A 26,279-nucleotide genomic window follows, 5' to 3' on the forward strand; every position below is an offset into this window, starting at 1 on the left:
TCGCATTGAAATGCTTCGTCCAGGGGTGGTTGGGTACTGGCCAGAGTAGGGTTATATTATGGTCATGACCAATCGGAACTAGGCAACGGGTGTGGTGGGTCCCGGGTTCCTCCTATTCATGTGTATGTCTCATAGCGCTATTTCTTTAGGCACTTGTCTCCATCTATATCTATTTACACTGTGTAATGGAGTTGTTATTTATTGTGTACATATCATTGAGACGTATGCATGTACCTGTTAATTACAGTTAGCCTGTTTTAGCTATTGTTATACTGCCCCTGTGAGGTTGGTCCATATATGGGTCCCACTGTGTTTCTCTCCTGCACCAGTGGTTACTGTCCTATTTTATGTATGTTTGTTTATGTATTTTTTCAATAAAGATTGTATTTATATTTTATTATTTGGTCCTTATGTGAAGGTTTTTTTCGGTTTTGTTATACTTTCCTTCATGACCTTGGTAGGGATATTATTTGGTGTATCACTTTTGAATATAGTAGAATATCTTAATATCACATGACGGAATAGGAACAACCAAAAAGGCACTTTATTGTGATCAAGGCCACCGTGTGGCCGAAACGTTAAAATTATTGCCCTGTTGTTTCGTCTCCATCTTCACATCCCTAATAAAATGTTCACTTCAGCAAAATGTATTCGAATTGGATGAGTGCAGTGATTTGACTTTACTTCAACCGCCTGCGCAGGTCCCGGGCCCACCCATCTCACAGGCCCCATAGTGTTCGTGTCCCCCTCCCCCCTTGCTCAGGGCTCACTGAAGTTTCCCTTGGGATATGTTCTGATCATATTAACCAAAATTCCCATGGAATTTCCACCTGCGACCCCCGCATCACACCACTGTATCCCACTCCTGGCAGTTACTGATCCTATACTGAAGGGTCAATAAAGTGTCAGCATTTGGACCTTCCCACATCAACTTAGAAGAGGCGACACTGCTGTGGCATATGTTGGCACTATTAAGTATTTAAGGAACATGAGCATAAGGTGGGAAAACTCTGTCAGCCTGTGACCCTGTATTACCAGAACACCATAGGCTGCAGTGCACATTATAGTGATAAGAGGAGGCTGCGCTACCGCATAGTACTGACTGCAGGACACACTGCCAGCCCTCGGCCTCATGACGTCATCAGTAACTGGGCAGCACAGAGCTCACGAAACTACAACTCCCATGAGTCACCGGGGCGCCGTCATGACGTACTCGGAAACGGACGTCGCATTTTCACTTGTGCGTGACAGGAGGATCCGGCGGCACGCAGAGAGTCGAGGCTGCACTCACTAAAAGACAGGATGACCGGGTTACCCCGCAGGATCGTTAAGGTAACGCAGTGCGCGCCCATCCGGCCTCATAGCCGGGGCCGACCATGCCGTGTGACCGGAGGAAGCCGGGAGCGCTCCGCCCTCCGCTTCTATCCACCATGGTAGCCGCCGGTTGCAGGAGCGGCCTGGTCTGTGTCGCCTCGGGAGTCGGTGTATGAATGGGTCTCGTCCTTTCTGCACGGTTTCCGCGTATCTGATGTGTGTGGCCGCTCATACGGACTCCACTCATTCAATGCTCTGCGGGCCACACCCACAGGCACCAGGGGCAGCGCGCCCTCCAGCGGCTTCGCGGGGAGAAAATCCCTGGGCGAGGGCACAGCCTGACATGGAGTGGGTGTACGGCAGCCTGGAAGGGTCTGCGTGTGGGGCAGGGTCTGCGTGTGAGGCAGGGTCTGCGCGTGGGGCAGGGTCTGCGCGTGGGGCAGGGTCTGCGCGTGGGGCAGGGTCTGCGCGTGGGGAAGGGTCTGCATGTGAGGCGGCGCGCGGTCTGCACGTGGGGAAGGGTCTGCGTGTGGGGCAGGGTCTGCGCGTGGTCTGTGCGCGGGGCAGGGTCTGCGCGTGAGGCGGCGCGCGGGGAAGGGTCTGCGTGTGAGGCGGCATATGGGGAAGAGGCGGCGCACGGGGATGGGTCTGCGCGTGAGGCGGCAGGGTGTGATCACATGTATGCGCATGGAGGGAATTATCGGCGTGTGTGGAAGAGGCAGGGTATGATCATGTTTGGGGAAGGGTCGGTGCATGAGGAGGCAGGGTATGATCACACAGTTGGGGAAGAGGCGGGGTCTGATCGATCACACAGTTGGGGAAGAGGTGGGGTCTGATCCCCAACCGTGTGATCGATCAGACCCCGCCTCTGCCCCAACCGTGTGATCCATCAGACCGAGCCTCTTCCCCAACCGTGTGATCCATCAGACCGAGCCTCTTCCCCAACCGTGTGATCGATCAGACCCCGCCTCTGCCCCAACCGTGTGATCCATCAGACCGAGCCTCTTCCCCAACCGTGTGATCCATCAGACCGAGCCTCTTCCCCAACCGTGTGATCGATCAGACCCCGCCTCTTCCCCAACCGTGTGATCGATCAGACCCCGCCTCTTCCCCAACCGTGTGATCGATCAGACCCCACCTCTTCCCCAACCGTGTGATCGATCAGACCCCGCCTCTTCCCCAACCGTGTGATCGATCAGACCCCGCCTCTTCCCCAACCGTGTGATCGATCAGACCCCGCCTCTTCCCCAACCGTGTGATCGATCAGACCCCGCCTCTTCCCCAACCGTGTGATCGATCAGACCCCGCCTCTTCCCCAACCGTGTGATCGATCAGACCCCGCCTCTTCCCCAACCGTGTGATCGATCAGACCCCGCCTCTTCCCCAACCGTGTGATCGATCAGACCCCGCCTCTTCCCCAACCGTGTGATCGATCAGACCCCGCCTCTTCCCCAACCGTGTGATCGATCAGACCCCGCCTCTTCCCCAACCGTGTGATCGATCAGACCCCGCCTCTTCCCCAACCGTGTGATCGATCAGACCCCGCCTCTTCCCCAACCGTGTGATAGATCAGACCCCGCCTCTTCGATTACACGGTTGGGGAAGAGGCGGGGTCTGATCGATCACACGGTTGGGGAAAGGGGTGATTGCCTTCACATATACAGTCCTTTCCAAAAGCTTTGAGACTCACACCTGGAGGAGGCAAGAGTGGAGCGTTGCTGCAGGCCGCAGGCTGGGATGAGGGGGTGTTCGAATTTGCAGCGTACCGCTGTGGTGTTCAGTACTGCTGGGGCTCTGCTGCCATTTTGTGAAAGCCCAGAGCCCCCGCACTTACATGGTTTCCTATGTGGTGGACTCAGGCAAAATGGCTTTTGGCACATGCGCAGATGGAGATCTAGGCACTAAGATCTCGGAACATGAGTTCTCAGCACTGAGATCTCATCTCCTGAGATCTCCATCTGCACATGCACCGCCCTCGGCAGCCATTTTCCCGGAGTCCACCGCATCGAAATAGTCGGACGTCTGAGGTTCCCCTGTTAGCTGGTCTTACACATTATATGGCTCTTGGCCGATCTGCCATATACGTGTTCACAATTGGCGGAGTGGAGTAAACTACTAGCTGACACCTTTGGATGCGGCTTAGTGCATTCGGAAACAAAATGATCAGACACGTTGGAAGCGAATAGCGCAGCCTTTCTTTTGACTGCCATCGGGGGAGTAATAAACCAGTCCTCAACAGTAAACTTAACCTATGAGCACCTTCAGTGTCCTTTTCATTGTAGTCATTAGCTCTCAGCATCAATTACAGGGTGATTATACAGTGAAGCAGTGATAAGTCATGGCCTCACAATGCGGTGAGCTTACTTCATCCTTCTGTACAGAGGTGCTTTACGTGCTGCATTACCGATCTGTGAAACCACAGTGTGCAGAATGCTAACTACATGGAACCAAACATCCCCAATTAACTAATAGTTTCTTAAGGCCCCTTCACATTAAGCGATGCTGCAGCGATACCGACAACGATCCGGATCGCTGCAGCGTCGCTGGAGAGCTGTCACACAGACCGCTCTCCAGCGACCAACGATCCCGAGGTCCCCGGTAACCAGGGTAAACATCGGGTTACTAAGCGCAGGGCCGCGCTTAGTAACCCGATGTTTACCCTGGTTACCATCCTAAAAGTAAAAAAACAAACGCTACATACTTGCCTACCGCTGTCTGTCCTCGGCGCTCTGCTTCTCTGGTCTGGCTGTGAGCGCCGGGCAGCCGGAAAGCAGAGCGGTGACGTCACCGCTCTGCTTTCCGGCTGACCGACGCTCACAGCCAGTACAGGAGGAGTGCAGAGCACAGCGCCGGGGACAGACAGCGGTAGGTAAGTATGTAGTGTTTGTTTTTTTTTTTACTTTTACGCTGGTAACCAGGGTAAACATCGGGTTACTAAGCGCAGCCCTGCGCTTAGTTACCCGATGTTTACCCTGGTTACCAGTGAAGACATCGCTGGATCGGTGTCACACACGCCGATCCAGCGATGTCCACAGGAGATCCAGCGACGAAATAAAGTTCTGGACTTTGTTCAGCGACCAACGATCTCCCAGCAGGGGCCTCATCGTTGGTCGCTGTCACACATTACGATTTCCTTAACGATATCGTTGCTACGTCACAAAAAGCAACGATATCGTTAACGATATCGTTATGTGTGAAGGTACCTTTACTCCATGTTTACCTGAGGTGTGTGGTGGGGGTGGGCACATCAAGAACTAGTCTTGAACAGGTGCATACCAAAAACAACTTAATATTATTTATTTATATAGCACCATTGATTCCATGGCACTGTACATGAGAAAGGGTTACATACAAATTACAGACATCACTTACAGTAAGCAAACTAACAATGACAGACTGATACAGAGGGGTGAAGACCCTGCCCTTGCTGGCTTACATTCTACAGGATGGTGGGGAAGGAGACAATAGGTTGGGTGTTGCAGCAGCTCCGGTGTTGGTGAGGGGGTAGCTCCGGTAGTGGTGAGGAGGCAGCGGAGATCATTGCAGGTTGTAGGCTCTCTTGAAGAGATGGGTTTTCAGGTTCCGTCTGAAGGATCCGAATGTGGTTGATAGTCGGATGTGTTGGGGCACAGAATTCCAAAGGATGGGGGACATTCGGGAGAAGTCATGGAGGCGATTAGGTGAGGAGCGAATAAGTGTGGCAGAGACAAGGAGGTCTTGGGAGGACCGGAGATTACATGCGGGAAGATATCAGATTAGGTCAGATATATATGGAGGAGACAGGTTATGCATGGCTTTGTAGGTCAGAATTAGTACTGTAATTTGAACTGGATACACTGAGGGAATGGGAGCCAGTGAAGAGATTTGCAGAGGGGAGAAGCAGAGGAGTAGCGAGGAGAGACATGAATTTTTCGGGCCGCATAGTTAAGGATGAACTGGAGAGGTAAGATAGTGTTAGCAGGGAGGCCACAGAAATGGATGTTGCAGTAGTTGAGGCGGGAGATGATGAGGGCATCGACAAGCATTTTAATAGGTTGAGGAAAGGATGGATACTGGAGATAGTTTTGAGCTAGAGGCGGAGAGAGCTTGGATGTGCGGTTTGAAGGACAGGGCAGAGTCAAGGGTTACTCCAAGGCAGCGGACTTCTGGTACAGGGGAAAGCGTGATGTCATTAACGGTGATAGATCAGGTAAGGAAGATCTGTGAGATGGATGAAAGATGATGAGTTCAGATTTGTCCACATTGAGTTTGAGGAAGCGAGAGAAGGTAAGAGGAGATCCAGGATAGGATGAGGTCTTGCCAAAGGAGGAGAGGATCTGTAGTAGGAGGCAGTGGTCAACTGTGTCGAAAGCAGAGGACAGGTCTAGAAGGAGGAGTATAAAGTATTGTTCTTTGGCTGTAAGTAGGTCATTAGTAATTTTGGTCAGGGCAGTCTCAGTGGAATTGTGGGGATGGAAACCAGATTGTAGATTGTCAAACAACAAGTTAGAGAAGAGGTGGGAGGAAAGTTCATCGTAGATGTGCTGCTCCAGGAGTGTGGAAGCGAGAGCAGCGATATTGGGCTGGACATAGCGGATGAGTCTAGGGTTGTCTTTTTAAGGATAGGCAAGATTGTGGCATGTTTGATGTTTGAAAGCTGAAGGGAAGGCACCAGAAGTTAGTGATAGGTTGAAGAGATGGGTTAGGGATGGGATAAGTGTGGCGGTGAGGTTGGGGAAGAGATGGGATGGGGTCTAGTGCACAAGTGGTGGGGTGTGATTTGGAGAGGAGACAATTAAGCTCCCCTTCAGTGATGTTGGAGAGGGAGGTTATGGGGGAAGGGCATTGGTCTGGTATACAAGGGGGTTGTGGTGGTTGAACAATAATTATAATCTTTATATAGCGCCAACATATTCCACATCTCTTTACAGTTTAACAGTTGCAAACACAACAGTCATAAGTAACAACATTAACAATACAATATTTAAAGCGAAATAAGATGACCCTGCTCGTGAGAGTTTACAATCTACAATGAGGTGGGGGAGATACAAAGCACAGGTGTGTATTTACAATGATGTATTTACAATGATGGTCCAGCCATCTTCAGGGGGTGGGGGATAGATGGAGATAGTGAATGGGCTACACACGCACAAACATAAAATGACTTTGATTAGGGAATGTGATAGGCCGCTCTGAACAAATGTGTTTTGAGCGAGCGCCTAAAACTATGCAAATTGTGGATGGTCCTAATATCTTGAGGTAGAGCATTCCAGAGGATTGCCGCAGCACAGGAGAAGTCTTGGAGTCGGGAGTGGGAGGTACGGATTAGTGCAGAGGTTAGTCGAAAGTCATTTGCAGAGCGCTGTGGTCTGTTAGGCCGATAGACGGAAATGAGGGTGTAGATGTAAGGGGGTGCTCACTGTGGAGAGCTTTGTGGGTGAGAACAAGTACTTTGAATTGTATCCTGTAATGAATGGGCAGCCAGTGTAACGACTGGCAAAGAGCAGATGCATCTGAGTAATGACTAGCCAGATGGACGACCCTGGCTGCTGCATTAAAGGGCACCTGTCACCCCGATAATCGCGGGTGAGGTAAGCCCACCGGCATCAGGGGCTTACCTACAGCATTCTGTAATGCTGTAGGTAAGCCCCCGATGTTACCTGAAAAAGGAGAAAAAGACGTTAGATTATACTCACCCAGGGGCGGTCCCGCTGCTGGTCAGGTCGGATGGGCGTCTCCGGTCCGCTGCGGCGCCTCCCATCTTCTTTCCATGACGTCCTCTTCTGATCTTCAGCCACGGCTCCGACGCAGGCGTACTTTGCTCTGCCCTGTTGAGGGCAGACAAAGTACTGCAGTGCGCAGGCGCCGGGCCTTTGACCTTTCCGGCGCCTGCGCACTGCAGTACTATCCTCTGCCCTCAAGAGGGCAGAGCAAAGTACGCCTGCGCCGGAGCCGTGGCTGAAGATCAGAAGAGGACGTCATGGAAAGAAGATGGGAGGCGCCGCAGCGGACCAGAGACGCCCATCCGACCTGACCAGCAGCGGGACCGCCCCTGGGTGAGTATAATATAACGTCTTTTTCTCCTTTTTCAGGTAACATCGGGGGCTTATCTACATCATTACAGAATGCTGTAGATAAGCCCCTGATGCCGGTGGGCTTACCTCACCCGCGATTTTCGGGGTGACAGGTTCCCTTTAAGGATGGACTGGAGAGGGGAAAGTCGAGTGAGGGGGAGGCCAATTAATAGAGCGTTACAGTAGTCCAGGCGGGAGTGGATCAAGGGCGACAGTGAGGGTTTGTGTTTCCATGGTGAGAAAAAGGCGGATTCTAGAGATGTTCTTTAGGTCTAAGCGGCACGAGCGGGCAAGAGATTGTATATGGGATGTGAAGGAGAGATCAGAGTCAAACATAACACCCAGACAGCGCGCCTGCTGCCGGGGTGTTATTATGGTGCTACCCACAGAGAGGGAAATGTCAGATTTAGTGAGGTTAGTAGATGGTGGGAGCAGAAGAAGTTCACTTTTGGAGAGGTTGAGTTTCAGATAGAGAGCGGACATGATGTCAGAGACTGCGGACAGACAGTCAGTGGCGTTCTGTAGTACAGCAGGGCAAAGGTCAGGGGATGACATGTATAGTTGTGTGTCATCAGCATAAAGATGGTACTGAAAGCCAAATCTGCTGATGGCCTGTCCAATTGGGGCCGTGTAGAGGGAGAAGAGATGGGGGGCCAAGGACTGAGCCCTGAGGCACCCCAACAATGAGAGGAAGAGGAGATGAAGTGGAGCCAGCGAACAGAACACTGAAGGAGTGGTCAGAAAGATAGGAGAACAAGGAGAGAGCAGTGTCCTTAATGCCTAGTGACTGGAGCCTAGAGAGTAGGAGAGGATGGTCAACAGCAGGGGTGTCAAACTGCATTCCTCGAGGGCTGCAAACAGGTCATGTTTTCAGGATTTCTTTGTACTGCACAGGTGATAATTTAATCACCTACACAAATAATGAGTTGGTGATTAAATTATCACCTGTGCAGTAGAAGGAAATCCTGAAAACATGACCTGTTTGCAGCCCTCGAGGAATGCAGTTTGACACCCCTGGTCAACAGTGTCGAAAGCTGCAGAAAGGTCGAGAAGAATGAGTAGAGAGTGGTCACCATTACGTTTTGCTGTCAAAAGGTCACTGGTCACTTTGATGAGTGCAGTTTCTGTCAAAATGTAGGGGGCGGAAACCGGACTGTGAAGGGTCTAGGAGGGAGTGAGTGGAGAGGTAATGGGTAAGGCGGGAGTATATCAGGCGCTCCAAGAGTTTAGAGATGAAGGGGAGATTGGAGACTGGTCTGTAGTTGTTTGTGCAGGATGGGTCGAGAATGGGTTTCTTTAGTAATGGAGTAATGATAGTGTTTGAAGGAGGATGGGAAAATGCCAGAGCAGAGGGAGAGATTAAAGATTGTAGTTAGGTGAGTTGTGACGGCTGGAGAGAGACTGGAGGAGGTGTGAGGGAATGGGGTCGGTGGAGCATGTAGTCGGACGAGAAGAGGAGAGGAGCCTGGAAACTTCTTCTGTGATGGGATCGAATGTGGAGAGTGAGCCAGGGGAAATGCAGGGACGGATAGGAGTCTCTGAACTTGGTGATTGGGAGTGGATTTCCTGATGGATATTGTCTATTTTCTCTATAAAGTGGGAGGCCAGGTCATCAGCACAAATGTCTGTGATAGGAGCTTGTGCTTTTTGCCTGATGAGGGAGTTAAAGGTGTCAAAAAGTTTCTTGGGGTTGTTGGATAGTGAGGAGTTCAGGGTGGTGAAGTAGGTCTGTTTTGCGATGTGAAGGGCACAGTTATAGGTCCTTAACATAAATTTGAAGTGTATGAAGTCTTCTGGTGTGCGTGTTTTCCTCCATAAGCGTTCAGCACACCTAGAGCATCGCTGGAGAAATCGGGTTTGCGATGTGAGCCAGGGCTGTTTCACTCTGTGTTTGGAGGTTGTGAGGGTGAGGGGAGCTACTTGGTCAAGGGTGCTTCTAAAGGTACTGTCACACTAGACGATATCGCTAGCGATCCGTGACGTTGCAGCGTCCTCGCTAGCGATATCGTCCAGTGTGACAGGCAGCAGCGATCAGGCCCCTGCTGGGAGATCGCTGGTCGGGGAAGAAAGTCCAGAACTTTATTTCGTCGCTGGACTCCCCGTAGACATCGCTGAATCGGCGTGTGTGACACCGATTCAGCGATGTCTTTGCTGGTAACCAGGGTAAACATCGGGTAACTAAGCGCAGGGCCGCGCTTAGTAACCCGATGTTTACCCTGGTTACCATCCTAAAAGTAAAAAAACAAACACTACATACTTACCTACCGCTCTCTGTCCTCCAGCGCTGTGCTCTGCACTCCTCCTGCTCTGGCTGTGAGCGTCGGTCAGCCGGAAAGCAGAGCGGTGACGTCACCGCTCTGCTTTCTGGCTGCCCGGCGCTCACAGCCAGACCAGAGAAGCAGAGCGCCGAGGACAGACAGCGGAAGGTAAGTATGTAGCGTTTGTTTTTTTACTTTTTAGGATGGTAACCAGGGTAAACATCGGGTTACTAAGCGCGGCCCTGCGCTTAGTTACCCGATGTTTACCCTGGTTACCGGGGACCTCGGGATCGTTGGTCGCTGGAGAGCTGTCTGTGTGACAGCTCTCCAGCGACCAAACAGCGACGCTGCAGCGATCCGGATCGTTGTCGGTATCGCTGCAGCGTCGCTGTGTGTGACGGTACCTTTAGAGTGTCATTGAAGTGATGTACAGCCAGATCAGGACAGGAAAAAGAAGAGATTGGGGACAATGATGAGTGTAGGGAGTCTGAAAGTGTATGAGGGTTATTGGCTTGTAGATTTCTGAATGTATGGTAGGTAGGTAGGAGTGTGCTGTGGTGGGCGAGGATTTGTGAGTGTGAAGGAGAGAATGTGGTTAAAGAGGGTAAGCGGTGAGTTATCTAGGTAGGAGATTGAGCAGAGCCGGGCGAAGACCAGGTCCAGGGTGTTACCGTCTTTGTGTTTTTCAGAGGTTGAGAGCTATGAGAGGCCTAGAGAAGTGGTTAGTGATAGAAGCTGGGATGCAGATGTGGAAGTGGGGCTGTTAGTGGGAATGTTGAAGTCTCCCAGAATAAGGGTTGGTAGTTTTGAGGATTTGAAGTGCGGCAGCCAGGCAGAGAAATGGTCCAGGAAGTGGGTGGGTGAGCCTGGGGGCCGCTATATGACTGCTACTCTGAGGGAGAGGGGACGAAAGAGCCTGATGGTGTGGACCTCAAAAGAAGGGAGTGAGAGTGATGGAACTGGGGGGATGACCTGGAAAGTGCATCGTGGGGAGAGAAGTATGCCGACTCCACCACCATGTCTGTTTGTGGGTCTCGGGGAATGTGAGAATTCTAAGCCACCATGGGAAATGGCAGCAGGAGAGACAGTGTCAGAATCCTGAATCCAGGTTTCCGTGAGGGCCAACAGATTCAGAGATTTTTTCAGAAAGTAATTGTGTAGTAAAGGAAGCTTGTTTCATACAGATCGTTGATTCCAAAAGGCACAATTAAAAGGAGATGATGGAGTGCAATTAATATTAGTAAGATTATTAAGGTTTCGATGTGAGGTTGGGTAGGGGTTGAGGTTGGTGGATGGTGGACCAGGGTTCGGGGGAGATATCCCCTGAAATCAGTAGGAGTAGGAAGATAAAAAGCAAGTAGTTTTTGGAATTGTATGAAGTTTTTTTTGTGCAGAGTGTTTGGGCAAGATGGACTGAGGTTTTTCAGGATGGTGAGAAGTGCATGGGAGCTGTACATGGGAGAGGGAAGGAGTGAGGATCTGATGTATAGGAGTTGTGATGGAAGGGGGATTGGGCGGTGAAAGTGGATTGCAAGGGAGCATAGGAATAAAGCACATGGATAGACTGGAGTGCAGAGTGTGGGTTACCTGACTCCTGCCCAACTGCCATGGAATAACTGCTGTATCACGACGCTTAGCTTTGTGACGCTTTGCTTCTGGGACGCTTGCGTGCAACCCCACATGCGTGCACCCCTAAGGATGTTTCTAAATTTATAGTCCAGACTGCTGAGTCAGAAGAGATGGATTGTGGGAACTGGCTGATGATAATTTTGCAGCTGAGGCCAATAAAGACTTGTCTTGTTTGGTCTATCTTATTTTTGAAGTGTGTGGCTAAGTTCTTAGCAGAGATGAGGGAGGTTGGAGGGGGGGGGGAGTGGTGGGCGGAGGAGGGAGTTAAAAGTTTTGAATAACTGTTTGGAGTTGGAGGATAGGGAAGATACAAGGGTTGTGAAGTAGGCCTGTTTAGCAGAGGTGAGGGTAGATTTGAAAGCGAGTGTTGCCTGTTTTAATTCAGTGAAAAATCATCTTGCTAATTTGTCTTCTTACAACGCTGCTCTGCAACACTGGACACTTGCCAGAGCTTTTTTGTGTTTTTATTGTGCCAGGGTTGTCTATTGATACGTCACACTCTACCATGAACGAGCGAGGCAACTGTGTCAATAGCTGATGCGAGAGTGGCATTGTAGAAAGCAGTGGCACTGTCTGTGTCGTGGAGCGAGGATATGGATGTCAGTGGTAGGATAGAGTCGGAGTGTGTGGGTGTCTAGGTGTGCGAGGTTTCTGCTGGGGTTCGCATGTTGCTGGACATGGGTGACAGGTGAGGAGGACATGGATGAGAAAGTGAGTAGATGGTGTTCAGATAGAGGGGAGGTGGTGAAGTTAGAGAGCTGAGACAGGTGAAGACCAGGTCTGTGTGGGTGGCTGAGGAGGACCACTGAATAAGTCCAAAAGATGAAGTAAGGGACAGAAGTGTGGAGGCTGTTCACTGAAGGGTATCAGTGGGGATGTTGAAGTCACCCATGATGGTAGGAATTACAGTGGAAAGAAAGTGAAGACGCGAGGTAGAGAATTGGTCAATAAAGGCAATGGCTGGGCCCAGAGGTCGTTATTATGATGGCTACTTGGAGGTTGGAGGGAGAGTAGATGCGGACAGAGTGGACTTCAAAAGAGGAGAGGATAAGGGAGGGTAGAAGTAGGATTGGGTTGAAGGTGCAGTTAGTGGAAAGGAGAAGACCCACACCTCCATCATGTCTGTTGCTGGGATGAGGTGTGTGGGTGAAGTGGAGGCCTCCAGCGCAGCAGGGGAGGCGGTGTCGGAGGGTGTCAGCCATGTTTCTATGAGGCAATATTGCTTGAGAGAAAGACGTTGTGAATCACATGAAGCTTTTTGCAGATGGATCAGGCATTCTAGGGCAGAGGTCCCCAACCTTTTTTGCCCCAGGGACCGGCTTTAAGCAAGACCAGTTTTCCGTGGGGTGGGGGTGGGGCAGGGGTGGGGCTCTGGTCATATGGGGGTGGAGTTATGGAGGGGTGGAGCTTAGTGCATACTTATCATGTAATTATGACATTTATAATGAGAATGTGATTCACACATTCACACACACACATTCTCACACACACATTCACACACACACACATTCACACACACACACACACATTCTCACACACACATTCTCACACACACACACACACACACACATTCTCACACACACATTCACACACACTCATTCACATTCTCACACACACACATTCACACACACATTCACACACACACATTCACACACCCCTCTCACCTCTCCTCGCACTCTACCACAGCATCTCATTGCCTTCCTCTGACACAGCCGGCCGCTGAATGATGACGTCATCCAGTCATCCAGCGGCGCGTCTGTGTGAGAGGAAGCAGGAAGACAGATCGCTGGGCAGCGGAGCTGCACGGATTTCTCCCTGCCTGCCGCAGCCACCCTGCAGGGGCTCCCCTCCACCTCTGCACACATTGGGATCCGGCGCTCTGCAGCTTCTCTGTGCCGGCTGTCAGCTTGACAGTCGGCACAGAGAACAGCTGACTCCCTGACCGGGGACGGCAGAATGCAGCCGCCGGGGGGAGACACTGCGGACCGCCGAATGAGGCGGCCCGACTGCGCCCCTCCCTGCCGGCTGCACCCGGGGCAAATGCCCCGGCTGCCCCCCCCCTAGATACGCCACTGGGCGTGTCAGTGAGGAGAGCCTGCCGCCCCACCCCATCAGGAACACACCATGCTGCGCAGGAGGGCTGCCCCCTCGTCCTGCATAATGTTCTCTGCCGGGAGCTGCGAGCTGTCACAGAGCGTGCTCTGACCAGGCGCAGGGCCGCGATGCTAGCTGTCAGCGGCGCCGCGGACCGGCTGAAAAACCTCAACGGCCCGGTTCTGGTCCGCGGACCGGCGGTTGGGGACCTCTGTTCTAGGGTGCTCCAGAGAGAGGGGGTGGGCATCAGGTGCATGGGTTTTATGTTGGAAAGATTGCGGTAGTTCATATTAGATAGGGAGCTGTAGGAGGGGTAGTAATGAGAGGAATGAGCTGTGGGGGTCCAGGATGGAGAGATAGGTCACCAGCAGTGAGGAGAAGCAGAGAGAGGGAGAACAGGGGGGAGAAAGAGTGGCCGGCTTGTTTTATTAGGACAGATTTAAGGTTGAGGAGCAGGTCAGCAGAGGAGGTCAGGTGGGGTGGGAAGGGGAGATGATTATTTGGGGTGGGGAATCTTTTTTTTTTTTTTTTTCTGCAAATGGCCATTTGGATATTTATACCATCCTTCGGGGGCCGTACAAACTCCGCCCACAAAGTACATCTTGACTCTGGCACTGGTGTCAGGACGTAATCTGTCATTGTGTGCCCTTCAGTGCTCAGTAGTGAACACTGCATGTGTGTGCTAACAGAGCAAGAAGAAATTAATGAGCTGGTGGCAATCAAAATACAGCTCCTAGCCCAAGAATGCGGTCCCGGAGAATCTCAGGGCCTGATAAAAGGTAATCGAGGGCCGTAAATGGCCCTGGGGCCTGAGGTTTCCCACCCCTACTAGAGGGTGCTGGGCTTTGGGGGATAGCAAAGCAGAATGAGGAGTAGTGGAGCAAACACTGTAAGGGCATATGTAAACATGGTGAAGGAGTAAGATGGTTTAATAGAAAAGTTAGGTTCAAGTAATAAGAAGTGCTTAATGAGACAGATGCATAGTGTGGGGTCCTGACTCCTGCCGTGACTAACTGTCCTTGAAATAACTGCAGCTTCAAGATGCTTTGTTGCAGGGGGGCGTGTGCCAGACCCCACACTGCGTACACCCTTAAGATGTGACTAAATTTATATGGCTGAGTAGAGGATCAGGTGAGAGGGATTGTGGGAGCTGGTTTGGGATAAACTAGCAGCCGGCCAACACACCAGGATAGGTCAGATGATCCAAGGTGCTGGGCCTGGCTACATCCATATGCTGTAACACCTTTCACCAGACAGCATCTTTAGTGGCCCCAACATGGATATACAGCAGGAACTATTGAGTACAGTGCAACAAGTGAATATAGCAAAGATTCAGCAGGCACTGTTATATACCATTAAAGGGAATGTTGCAGGATGGTAAACAGCAGATGACAGCAGACAGAGGTTATACCATTAAAGGGAACCTGTCACCCCGAAAATCGCGGGTGAGGTAATCCCACCGGCGTCAGGGGCTTATCTACAGCATTCTGTAATGCTGTAGATAAGCCCCCGATGTTACCTGAAAAAGGAGAAAAAGACGTTAGATTATACTCACCCAGGGGCGGTCCCGCTGCTGGTCAGGTCAGATGGGTGTCTCTGGTCCGCTGCGGCGCCTCCCATCTTCTTTCCATGACGTCCTCTTCTGATCTTCAGCCACGGCTCCGGCGCAGGCGTACTTTGCTCTGCCCTGTTGAGGGCAGACAAAGTACTGCAGTGCGCAGGCGCCGGGCCTCTGACCTTTCCGGCGCCTGCGCACTGCAGTACTATCCTCTGCCCTCAAGAGGGCAGAGCAAAGTACGCCTGCGCCGGAGCCGTGACTGAAGATCAGAAGAGGACATCATGGAAAGAAGATAGGAGGTGCCGCAGCGGACCGGAGACGCCCATCCGACCTGACCAGCAGCGGGACCGCCCCTGGATGAGTATAATATAACGTCTTTTTCTCCTTTTTCAGGTAACATCGGGGGCTTATCTACAGCATTACAGAATGCTGTAGATAAGCCCCTGATGCCGGTGGGCTTACCTCACCCGCGATTTTCGGGGTGACAGGTTCCCTTTAAAGGGAATGTTGCAGGATGGTAAACAGCAGATGACCGCAAACAGAGGTTATACCATTAAAGGGAATGTTGCAGGATGGTAAACAGCAGATGACCGCAAACAGAGGTTATACCATTAAAGGGAATGTTGCAGGATGGTAAACAGCAGATGACAGCAATATGACAGCTTATATATCAAAATACGAAAATGGTTGCACTCAATTGTGTTAAAGCATGTCAATGTGAAATACATGAAGTGAGAATAGCAAAATGGCTTTTGAAATTTAGGAAAAATACGCATGAGACGTCTGATGGGCATCGCTGTGTGGATGACATCGGACGGGATTCGTCATGCACACAAAGCAAGAAGAGAAGACACCAGATCAAGACTAGTGACGGCCATCGGTCCAGACCGCCCCGTGGGGGTGTGATAAAAGCTTTTTTGTGCTATACAGAGCAGATTGGGGACATCTACACAGCATGCTAGAATTCTGGATATGAGGGCGCACAGATGCTGGTCCTACTTTATATAGGGTTACCTGACCAGAGCCCTGTGATCATTGCATTACCTACCAGCCTCTTCAGATTAGTCATTATATTGTGGTATGACGCGCGCGTCACATTGTTAGGCCTAATAATCAGGAGGGTTTCCAGCAGTTAGGAAGGTCGTAGGGCTCAGGTAGACACAGACTACCGACATGGCATCTGGAACAGATTCCTGCTTGTGTTTTTGCTCATCCCTGCCAAGTAAACTTGCCTATATAAAAGAGGCTATCCCTTAGTACAAATACCCAATCTCTAAACTCCACAGTAAAGTGAAGTGACAGAGTGGTGCATACTATTTGGGAGGGGTGCCGGCTCCACTGGTCACTTTTGATGCTGACCTTTGGGACTTAATAGGTTTATCCTAAAGCTGTGTTCCAGGATAATCCTCATCCACACACTTCTCTTGTGCCAGAGCTGCAGAGCAAACGATGTCCTCCACCACTTGGTGGTACTGAAGATCCATGTCATCCTGAAGGGTATGTGCACAAGTTGCAGATTTCCTGCAGATCTGCAGTTTTTTTTTTCCGTGCAGAAACGCTGCAGATCCGCAAGTGATTTACAGTACAATGTAAATCAATGGCAATGGCTGCGCTAATGGTGCGGAAAAATCTGCACGGAAAACGCAGCAGATTAAAAAAAGGTCCATGTCACTTATTTTTGCAGATCTGCCTCGTTTCTGCACCCATTCCATAATAGAAATCTGCAGGGGTGAAAAAAGGAAGAAATCCGTACAAAAATCTGCAACGTGTGCACCTACCAAAAAAAGGCGCAGACTCTGACCTGCGTTTTCTGCCAAGAAATGCAGAATCTGCACAGAAAATTCCACAGTCCAATCTGCAACGTGTGCACATAGCCGAATACATTGTTTTGACTGTTCACAGACCTTTTTTTCTCATTGATTTTAAGAAGTGGAGAAATAACCAATTTGTGTTCTCCCTATAAATCATTAGTCAGAAAACAGGGTAAAAATGTTTCAGCAGCATAGAGAGAGATTGCCATTGAGCCGCTTGTGATCTCCATGAACACCGCATTGCTATGTGCACAGGGCCTGTATTTTGTGAGCGATTTCTGTACACAGAAGTGTGAAGCCATGTAAGTGCATTATAGGGAAGTGTAAGCAGAGAACATGAAGGCATAGTCCTTGGGTTCACACCTCGTACGTGGATTTCCTTGCTGGTTAACCAGGGATGAATATGCAGGTTCATGTTGTTGCCAGTCACACTGATCAGACCTGATTATTACATCAGACAGCACTGGCTTCAAAGAATATCTCAGAGCTGAGTTCCAGCATTAATCTAGTCTGCTTTCACTGCCTTAACCCATTATCTGCCAATGTCCTTTTTTTGGGACGCCTAATCTTTTGCTTCTAGCAACTAAGATTTTATAATTTTTATAATTGGGTCCAATTTTTTTGTGTTGTGTTTGTAAAATGAATGTTTTCAAAATAGGAAATCATGTCATTGTCATTTTTAATTGAATATTGGGACGCCCTTTTCTGAAAAATCCGTAAAATGAAAATTTCTAATTTGGCAAGTAATGGGTTAACAAGTGGAAGTGGTCAGCTGGTAATAGTCACTTTCAAGTGCTTCTCACTAAATTAGAATATCATCAATACTTAATTTATTTCATTTCTTCAATACAAAAAGTGAAACTCATGTATAGAATCATTACAAGCAGAGTGATCTATTTCAAGTGTTTATTTCTGTTAATGTTGATGATTATGGCTTACAACCAATGAAAACCCAGTAAATTAGAATACTTTATAACACCAACTTGAAAAATGATTTTAAAATTTGAAATATTGGCCTACCGAAATGTATGTTCATACTCAATACTTGGTTGGGGCTCTTTTTCCATCAATTACTGCATCAATGCGGTGTGGAATGGAGGCGATCAGCCTGTGGCACTGCTGAGGTGTTATGGAAGCCCAGGTTGCTTTGATAGCAGCCTTCAGCTCGTCTGCATTGTTGGGTCTGGTGTTTCTCATCTTCCTCTTGACAATACCTCATGGATTCTCTATGGGGTTAAGGTCAAGCGAGTTTGCTGGCCAATCAAGTGCAGTGATACTGTTGTTTTTAAAACCAGATATTGGTACTTTTGGCAGCATGGACAGTTGCCAAGTCCTACTGTAGAATGAGATTTCGATGGGTGCCACATCGTCCTAGTGCGGGCAGATCTTGGTCATGCGAACAGGACGACAGATGCCTCATCGTCCATAGTGAGGACTGATCTCTGGTTATGTAAACACTAGATGGTGGCCTGATTTGTAAACATGACGACAGGTGCCACATGGTTCATAGTGCAGGCACATCTCCGGTCACATGAACATGGCTGCTAACATGCCCATGATGATCACTACCTTCGGGGATTTTTGGCCCCACATGAAGATATAGACAGATGGGAACACAAGCTGTTATACAGTGTCACACTACAAAGCAGCAAGGATTCCGACAGAGGGTTACAATGGTACTTTTACCACCTGCAGAACATACAAGTGCTTCTCACTAAATTAGAATATTATCAAAAAGTTTATTTCAGTTCTTCAATACAAAAAGTGAAACTCGTATATAGAATCATTACAAGCAGAGTAATCTATGTCAAGTGTTTATTTCTGTTAATGTTGATGATTATGGCTTACACCAATGAAAACCCAAAAGTCATTATCTCAGTAAATTAGAATAATTAACAAAAAACACCTGCAAAGGCTTCCTAAGCTTTTAAAAGTGCCCATTAGTCTTTCAGTAGCCTCCACAATCATGGTGAAGACTGCTGAATTGACATATGTCTGGGAGGCAGTCATTGACAAACTCCACAAGGAGGGTAAGCCACTAAAGGTCATCGCTAAAGAAGCTAGTTGTCCACAGAGTGGAGAGGCACACAATCCAAGCTGCATGAGGTCTAGTGTGAAGTTTCCACAATCAGTGATGGTTTGGGGGGCCACGTCATCTGCTGGTGTACATCCAATGTGTTTTATCAAGACCAAAGTGCTGTATCCAAGCATATTAATGGAAAGTTGAGGGAAAAAGTTTGGTAGAAAAAGGTGCACAAGCAAACAGGATAATCGCAGCCTTGAAAGGATTGTTAAGAAAAGGCCATTCAAAAATTTTGGGGAGATTCACAAGGAGTGGACTTCTCCTACATTCATTGCTCCAAGAGCCACCACACACGGACAGACGTATCCAGGACATGGTCTACAAGTGTTGCATTCCTTGTGTCAAGCCACTCATGACCAGTAGACAATGCCAGAAGCATCTTACCTGGGCCAAGGAGAAAAAGAACTGGACTGTTGCTCAGTGGTCCAAGGTGTTGTTTTCAGATTAAAGTAAATTTTGCTTTTTATTTGGAAATCAAGGTTCCAGAGTCTGGAGGAAGAGTGGAGAGGCACACAATTCAAGCTGCTTGATGTCTAGTGTGAAGTTTCTACAATCAGCGATGGTTTGAGGAGCCATTGCATCTGCTGGTGTAGGTCCACTGTGTTTTATCAAGACCAAAGTCAGCGCAGCCACTTACCAGGAAATTTTAGAGCACTTCATGCTTCCCTCTGCCAACAATCTTTTTGGAGATGGAAATTTCATTCTCCAGCAGGACTTGGCACCTGTCCACACTGCCAAAAGTACCAATACCTGGTTTAAAAACAACAGTATCACTGTGCTTGATTGGCCAGCAAACTTGACTGACCTGAACCCCATGTAGAATCTATGGGATATTGTCAAAAGGAAGATCAGACACCAGACCCAACAATGCAGATGAGCTGAAGGCTGCTATCAAAGCAACCTGGGCTTCCATAACACCTCGGCAGTGCCACAGGCTGCTGGCCTCCATGCCACATTGATGCAGTAATTGATGCAAAAGGAGCCCCGACCAAGTATTGAGTGCATTTGCTGAATGTACATTTCAGTAGGCAAATATTTTCAATTTTAAAATCAAAGTATACTAGGTTACTGAGATAATGACTTTTGGGTTTTCATTGGCTCTAAGCCATAATCATCAACATTAACAGAAATAAACACTTGAAATGTTTGTAAGGACTCTATACAATGAGTTTCACTTTTTGTATTGAAGAACTGAAATAAATTAACTTTTTGATATTCTAATTTAGTGAGAAGCAGTTGTATATGCCAGCAGTGTGGTGCCCATGCGAGGTAGGGCAAAGTGCGAGAATGACCGCCATCATATACAGTACAGACCAAAAGTTTGGACACACCTTATTTAAGATTTTTCTGTATTTTCAGGACTATGAAAATTGTACATTCACACTGAAGGCATCATAACTATGAATTAACACGTGGAATTATATTCTTAAAGGGAACCTGTCACCCCCAAAATCGATGGTGAGGTAAGCTCACAGTCATCAGGGGCTTATATACAGCATTCTGTAATGCTGTAGACAAGCCGCCGATGTTACCTGAAAGAGGAGAAAAAGACGTTATATTATACTCACCCAGGGGCGGTCCTGCTCCGATGGGTGTCTCAGGTCCGTTCCGGCGCCTCCCACCTTCATTTCATGACGTCCTCTTCTGGTCTTCACGCCGCGGCTCCAGCACAGGCGTACTTTGTCTGCCCTGTTGAAGGCAGAGCAAAGTACAGCAGTGCGCAGGCGCTGGGCCTCTCTGACCTTTCTGGCGCCTGCGCACTGCAGTACTTTCCTCTGCCCTCAACAGGGCAGACAAAGTACGCCTGCGCCGGAACCGCGGTGTGAAGACCAGAAGAGGACGTCACGGAATTAAGATGGGAGGCGCCGGAGCGGACCTGAGACGCCTATTTGGCCAGACCGCAGCGGGACCGCCCCTGGGTGAGTATAATCTAACGTCTTTTTCTCCTCTTTCACGTAACATTCCAGATTGCTGTAGATAAGCCCCTGATGACGGTGAGCCTTACCTCACCATCGATTTTGGGGGTGACAGGTTCCCTTTAACAAAAAAAGTGTGAAACTGAAATTGTCTTATATTCCAGGTTCTTCAAAGTAGCCACCTTTTGCTTTGATGACTGCTTTGCACACTCTTGGCATTCTCTTGATGAGCTTCAAGAGGTAGTCACCGGGAATGGTCTTCCAACAATCTTGAAGGAGTTTCCAGAGATGCTTAGCACTTGTTGGCCCTTTTGCCTTCACTCTGCGGTCCAGCTCACCACAAACCATCTCGATTGGGTTCAGGACTGGTGACTATGGAGGCCAGGTCATCTGACGTAGTACCCCATCACTCTCCCTCTTGGTCAAATAGCCCATACACAGCCTGGAGGTGTGTTTGGGGTCATTATCCTGTTGAAAAATAAATGATGGTCCAACTAAACGCAAACCGGATGGATTAGCATGCCGCTGCAAGATGCTGTGGTAGCCATTCTGGTTCAGAATGATGCCTTCAATTTTTAATAAATCCACAACAGTGTCACCAGCAAAGCACCCCCACACCATCACACCACCTCCTCCATGCTTCACGGTGGGAACCAGGCATGTAGAGTCCATCCGTTCACCTTTTCTGCATCGCACAAAGACACGGTGGTTGGAATCAAAGATCTCAAATTTGGATTCATCAGACCAAAGCACAGTTTTCCACTGGTCCAATGTCCATTCCTTGTATTCTTTAGCCCAAACAAGTCTCTTCTGCTTGTTGCCTGTCCTTAGCAGTGGTTTCCTAGCAGCTATTTTACCATGAAGGCCTGCTGCACAAAGTCTCCTCTTAACAGTTGTTGTAGAGATGTGTCTGCTGATAGAACTCTGTGTGACATTGACCTGGTCTATAATCTGAGCTGCTGTTAACCTGTGATTTCTGAGGCTGGTGACTCGGATAAACTTATCCTCAGAAGCAGATGTGACTCTTGGTCTTCCTTTCCTGGGGCGGTCCTCATGTGAGCCAGTTTCTTTGTAGCGCTTGATGGTTTTTGCCTCTGCACTTGGGGACACTTTCAAAGTTTTCCCAATTTTTCGGACTGACTGACCTTCATTTCTTAAAGTAATGATGGCCAGTCCACTCGTTTTTCTTAGCTGCTTTTTTTGTCATAATACAAATTCTAACAGTCTATTCAGTAGGTCTATCAGCTGTGTATCCACCAGACTTCTGCACAACACAACTGATGGTCCCAACCCCATTTCTAAGGCAAGAAATCCCACTTATTAAACCTGACAGTGCACACCTGTGAAGTGAAGACCATTTCCGGTGACTACCTCTTGAAGCTCATCAAGAGAATGCCAAGAGTGTGTAAAGCAGTCATCAAAGCAAAAGGTGGCTACTTTGAAGAACCTAGAATATAAGACATAATTTCAGTTTTTTCACACTTTTTTGTTAAGTATATAATTCCACATGTGTTAATTCATAGTTTTGATGCCTTCAGTGTGAATGTACAATTTTCATAGTCATGAAAATACAGTAAAATCTTTAAATGGGGTGTGTCCAAACTTTTGGTCTGTACTGTATTACAACCTCTTTTCTTGTATGTACTTTCTATGATCAGAAAGTTTTCATGCCCAGTGGATAGCTACTTTAATCCTTTCACTGCATATAAAGCAGATTTATTCAGATCCTTCATACAAGGATTGTTTGAGAGTTTAAAGGAGTTTTCTAATGTCTGAAAACTCATCCCTCGTGTTGACAGTACTGCAACCAATAATTGAGCAGAGCAGCTCTGCCGAGTTGACTGCACGAGCTGCTTAGTCGCTGAGCTCACTGGTTGCAGCGCTGTGACCCTTAACGTCAGTCTAACAGACTCCAGCAGCAGTGGAGACTCGGTCCTGGCCCGTTCCATATTTTTTTCTTTTTTTCTTTTTTTAACAACAAACCGCACTATGAGGCGGGTTCTGAAACCGGAAAACTTTTTTCAGAAATAAAACGGACTGGAAGAAATGTCATAAAATAGGCTAACATCCCTCTCAGTGCTAATGCTGCAAAAATAATATACCATCCATTTATGCAAGCCGTACATCCAATATCCGGCCTCTGCAGTGACACTAGTGTGTATGGCCATGGATTGGCAGCTGGTCGTGTGGATCTACAGTCATGGCCAAAAGTATTAACATCCCTGCAATTCTGTCAGATAATACTCAGTTTCTTCCTGAAAATGATTGCAATCACAAATTCTTTGGTATTATCTTCATTTAATTTGTCTTAAATGAAAAAACACAAAAAGAATTGTCCTAAAGCCAAATTGGATATAATTCCACACCAAACATAAAGAAGGGGGTGGACAAACGTATTGGCACCGTTCGAAAAATCATGGGATGATTCTCTAATTTGTGTAATTAACAGCACCTGTAACTTACCTGTGGCATCTAACAGGTGTTGGCAATAACTAAATCACACTTGCAGCCAGTTGACATGGATTAAAGTTGACTCAACCTCTGTCCTGTGTCCTTGTGTGTACCACATTGAGCATGGAGAAAAGAAAGAAGACCAAAGAATTGTCTGAGGACGCGAGAAACCAAATTGTGAGGAAGCTTGAGCAATCTCAAGGCTACAAGTCCATCTCCAAAGACCTGAATGTTCCTCTGTCTACCGTGCACAGTGTCATTAAGAAGTGTAAAGCCCATGGCACTGTGGCTAACTTCCCTAGATGTGGATGGAAAAGAAAAATTGACAAGAGATTTCAACGCAAGATTGTGCGGATGTTGGATAAAGAACCTCGACTAACATCCAAACAAGTTTAAGCTGCCCTGCAGTCCGAGGGTACAACAGTGTCAACCCGTACTGTTGTGAGTTCCGTTCTGGAGCTCCCTCCTGTGGTTGCTAATGGTATTTTTGCGAGTTCTGCCCTTGGGCTCCCTCTGGTGGTTTCGAGTGGAACTGCTGCTCCGTTAGGTGGCTGTAGCAGCTGCCTTCACTAATCGCCTTGCCTGGGTTTGTTATTTAAACCTGCTCTGGGCTTTAGTCCATGCCTGCTGTCAATGTTCTTGGTTGGATTTGATTCTTCCCTTGGATTTCTCATATGGACAGTCCTTGTCTGCAAAAGATAAGTTTTGCTAGTTTTGTTTGTCCATTTGTTTGGACTCTATTGCTTTGCATTTTGTCTCTTTTGTCCAGCTTGTCACTATGTCTTATTCAGGCTAGCTGGAAGCTCTGGGAAAGCAGATTTGCCCCTCCACACCGTGAGTCGGTGTGGAGTTCATTTTTGTAAACTCTGCGTGGATTTTGTAGTTTTTAATACTGACCGCACAGTATCCTTTGCTCTCTGTCTATCTAGTTTAGTTTTGGCCTCCCTTTGCTGAATTCTAATTTCATTCATCATTTCCCTCTCCTTTCACAATCAATATTTGTGGGGGGCTATCTTTCCTTTTGGGGGTTTCTCTGAGGCAAGATAGCTTTCTATTTCCTTCTTTAGGGGTAGCTATATCTGAGGCTGTGACGAGGTGTCTAGGGAGTGTCAGGAACATCCCACGGCTATTTCTAGTTGTGTTGTTAGGATTAGGGACTGCGGTCAGTAGAGATACCACCTTCTCAGAGCTCGTTCCATGTTGCGTTTTAGCCACCAGGTCATATCAGTGTGGCCTCTTAACCACCAGGTCATAACACCGTACTATCCGTCGGCGTCTGAATGAAAAGGGACTGTATGGTAGAAGACCCCACTTCTTACCCCGAGACATAAAAAAGCCAGGCTGGAGTTTGCCAAAACTTACCTGAAAAAGCCTAAAACATTTTGGAAGAATGCTCTCTGGTCAGATGAGACAAAAGTAGAGCTTTTTGAGCAAAGGCATCAACATAGAGTTTACAGGAGAAAAAAAGGCATTCAAAGAAAAGAACACGGTCCCTACAGTCAAACATGGCGGAGGTTCCCTGATGTTTTGGGGTTGCTTTGCTGCCTCTGGCACTGGACTGCTTGACCGTGTGCATGGCATTATGAAGTCTGAAGACTACCAACAAATTTTACAGCATAATGTAGGGCCCAGTGTGAGAAAGCTGGGTCTCCCTCAGAGGTCATGGGTCTTCCAGCAGGACAATGACCCAAAACACACTTCAAAAAGCACTAGAAAATGGTTTGAGAGAAAGCACTGGAGACTTCTAAGGTGGCCAGCAATGGGTCCAGACCTGAATCCCATAGAACACCTGTGGAGAGATCTAAAAATGGCAGTTTGGAGAAGGCGCCCTTCAAATATCAGGGACCTTGAGCAGTCTGCCAAAGAAGAATGGTCTAAAATTCCAGCAGAGCATTGTAAGAAACTCTTTGTTGGTTGTGCAACCAAGTATTAGGCAGAGGGTGCCAATACTTTTGTCTGGCCCATTTTTGGAGTTTTGTGTGAAATGATCAATGTTTTGCTTTTTGCTTCATTCTCTTTTGTGTTTTTTCATTTAAGACAAATTATATGAAGATAATAATACCAAAGGATTTGTGATTGCAATCATTTTAAGGAAGAAACGGAGTATTATCTGATAGAATTGCAGGGGTGTCAATACTTTTGGCCATGACTGTATATGACGTCCTTGTTTTAGGAAAATGCACAGATATGGGGCGTGGAGGCGGAGGAGGATTTACCAAACTTTTAATATTTGTTTTGATTTTTTTTTATTCTCACTCTGTAACATATGACAGTAAGTGTCACTGTGTAAAAAGAAATTGAAGACTTGAAACAGATCAAATATATTTTAATTAAATATTTTGTGCACGTTACCACCACAAATTTTGCTGGTACCATAATATATATATATATATATATATATATATATATTTTTTTTTTTTTTAATTTCTGCAGAGGTCTTGCACTTAAAGAGTACTAAAGTGGCTCTTGACTTACCAATTATTCCATATTGTCCTTGCATGTTGTGGGTTAATAGGCACTGTCCGTGCTCAGGGTTTGTGGAGGTCTGCTGTGCTTCATTAGAGAACATGCTTCAGCGCTCTGCCCACGCATTGTATATGGACTGTGGTGGTACACAACATTTCTCTAACTGAGGGCCGGACAGTGGCCCCACCTGTAGACAAATACACGTAGAGAAAGAGGTCAAACCGACCCCGCCAGCCGTACTGCGGGACAGAGAACACACAACAGATGGCACACTGCTGAGGATCCCATTACATGGCTGTAATTTAAGTTGGGGTTATCCACGTTCTGTGTGTGACGAGAATTCCTTACATGCATGTCATATAGGCCAGCATATCTAATACATGTGTGGCGCAGTCACAAGGATTGTCAAAAAGTGAAGCTTTGTATATTGCATTTACAAATGTAAACCTTAATCTAGTCATTTTGTATTACAGTAATATCTTATTAGTTTTCTTTCTTAGAACACGTTCTAAGCTTCTGTTGAGATAGCCAGAGCATGGAGGGATCAGATAACTCTTATTCATAGAAGAGATGTTGGTGTCGGAGAAGACCCCTACTCCTGCAGTCATTTAGCATGCCACTGTTGTAAGGGTTTAAAGAGTTTGTG

The 26,279-nt window shown here is 47.9% G+C and overlaps 1 protein-coding gene across 1 annotated transcript in view; it reads left to right on the forward strand.

The window, feature by feature from the left end:
• The first annotated feature begins 1,215 nt into the window (after positions 1–1,215).
• UBE2N (ubiquitin conjugating enzyme E2 N) overlaps positions 1,216–26,279 on the forward strand; it is a 43,318-nt gene continuing 18,254 nt past the window's right edge. The window contains exon 1 of the mRNA XM_069764358.1: positions 1,216–1,332. Coding sequence (XP_069620459.1) covers positions 1,303–1,332 — 30 coding nt within the window. The 5' untranslated portion in view covers positions 1,216–1,302. The remainder of the gene's footprint in view (positions 1,333–26,279) is intronic.

Source organism: Ranitomeya imitator, chromosome 4 (genome assembly GCF_032444005.1).
Source record: "Ranitomeya imitator isolate aRanImi1 chromosome 4, aRanImi1.pri, whole genome shotgun sequence".
Lineage (NCBI taxonomy): Eukaryota > Metazoa > Chordata > Amphibia > Anura > Dendrobatidae > Ranitomeya > Ranitomeya imitator.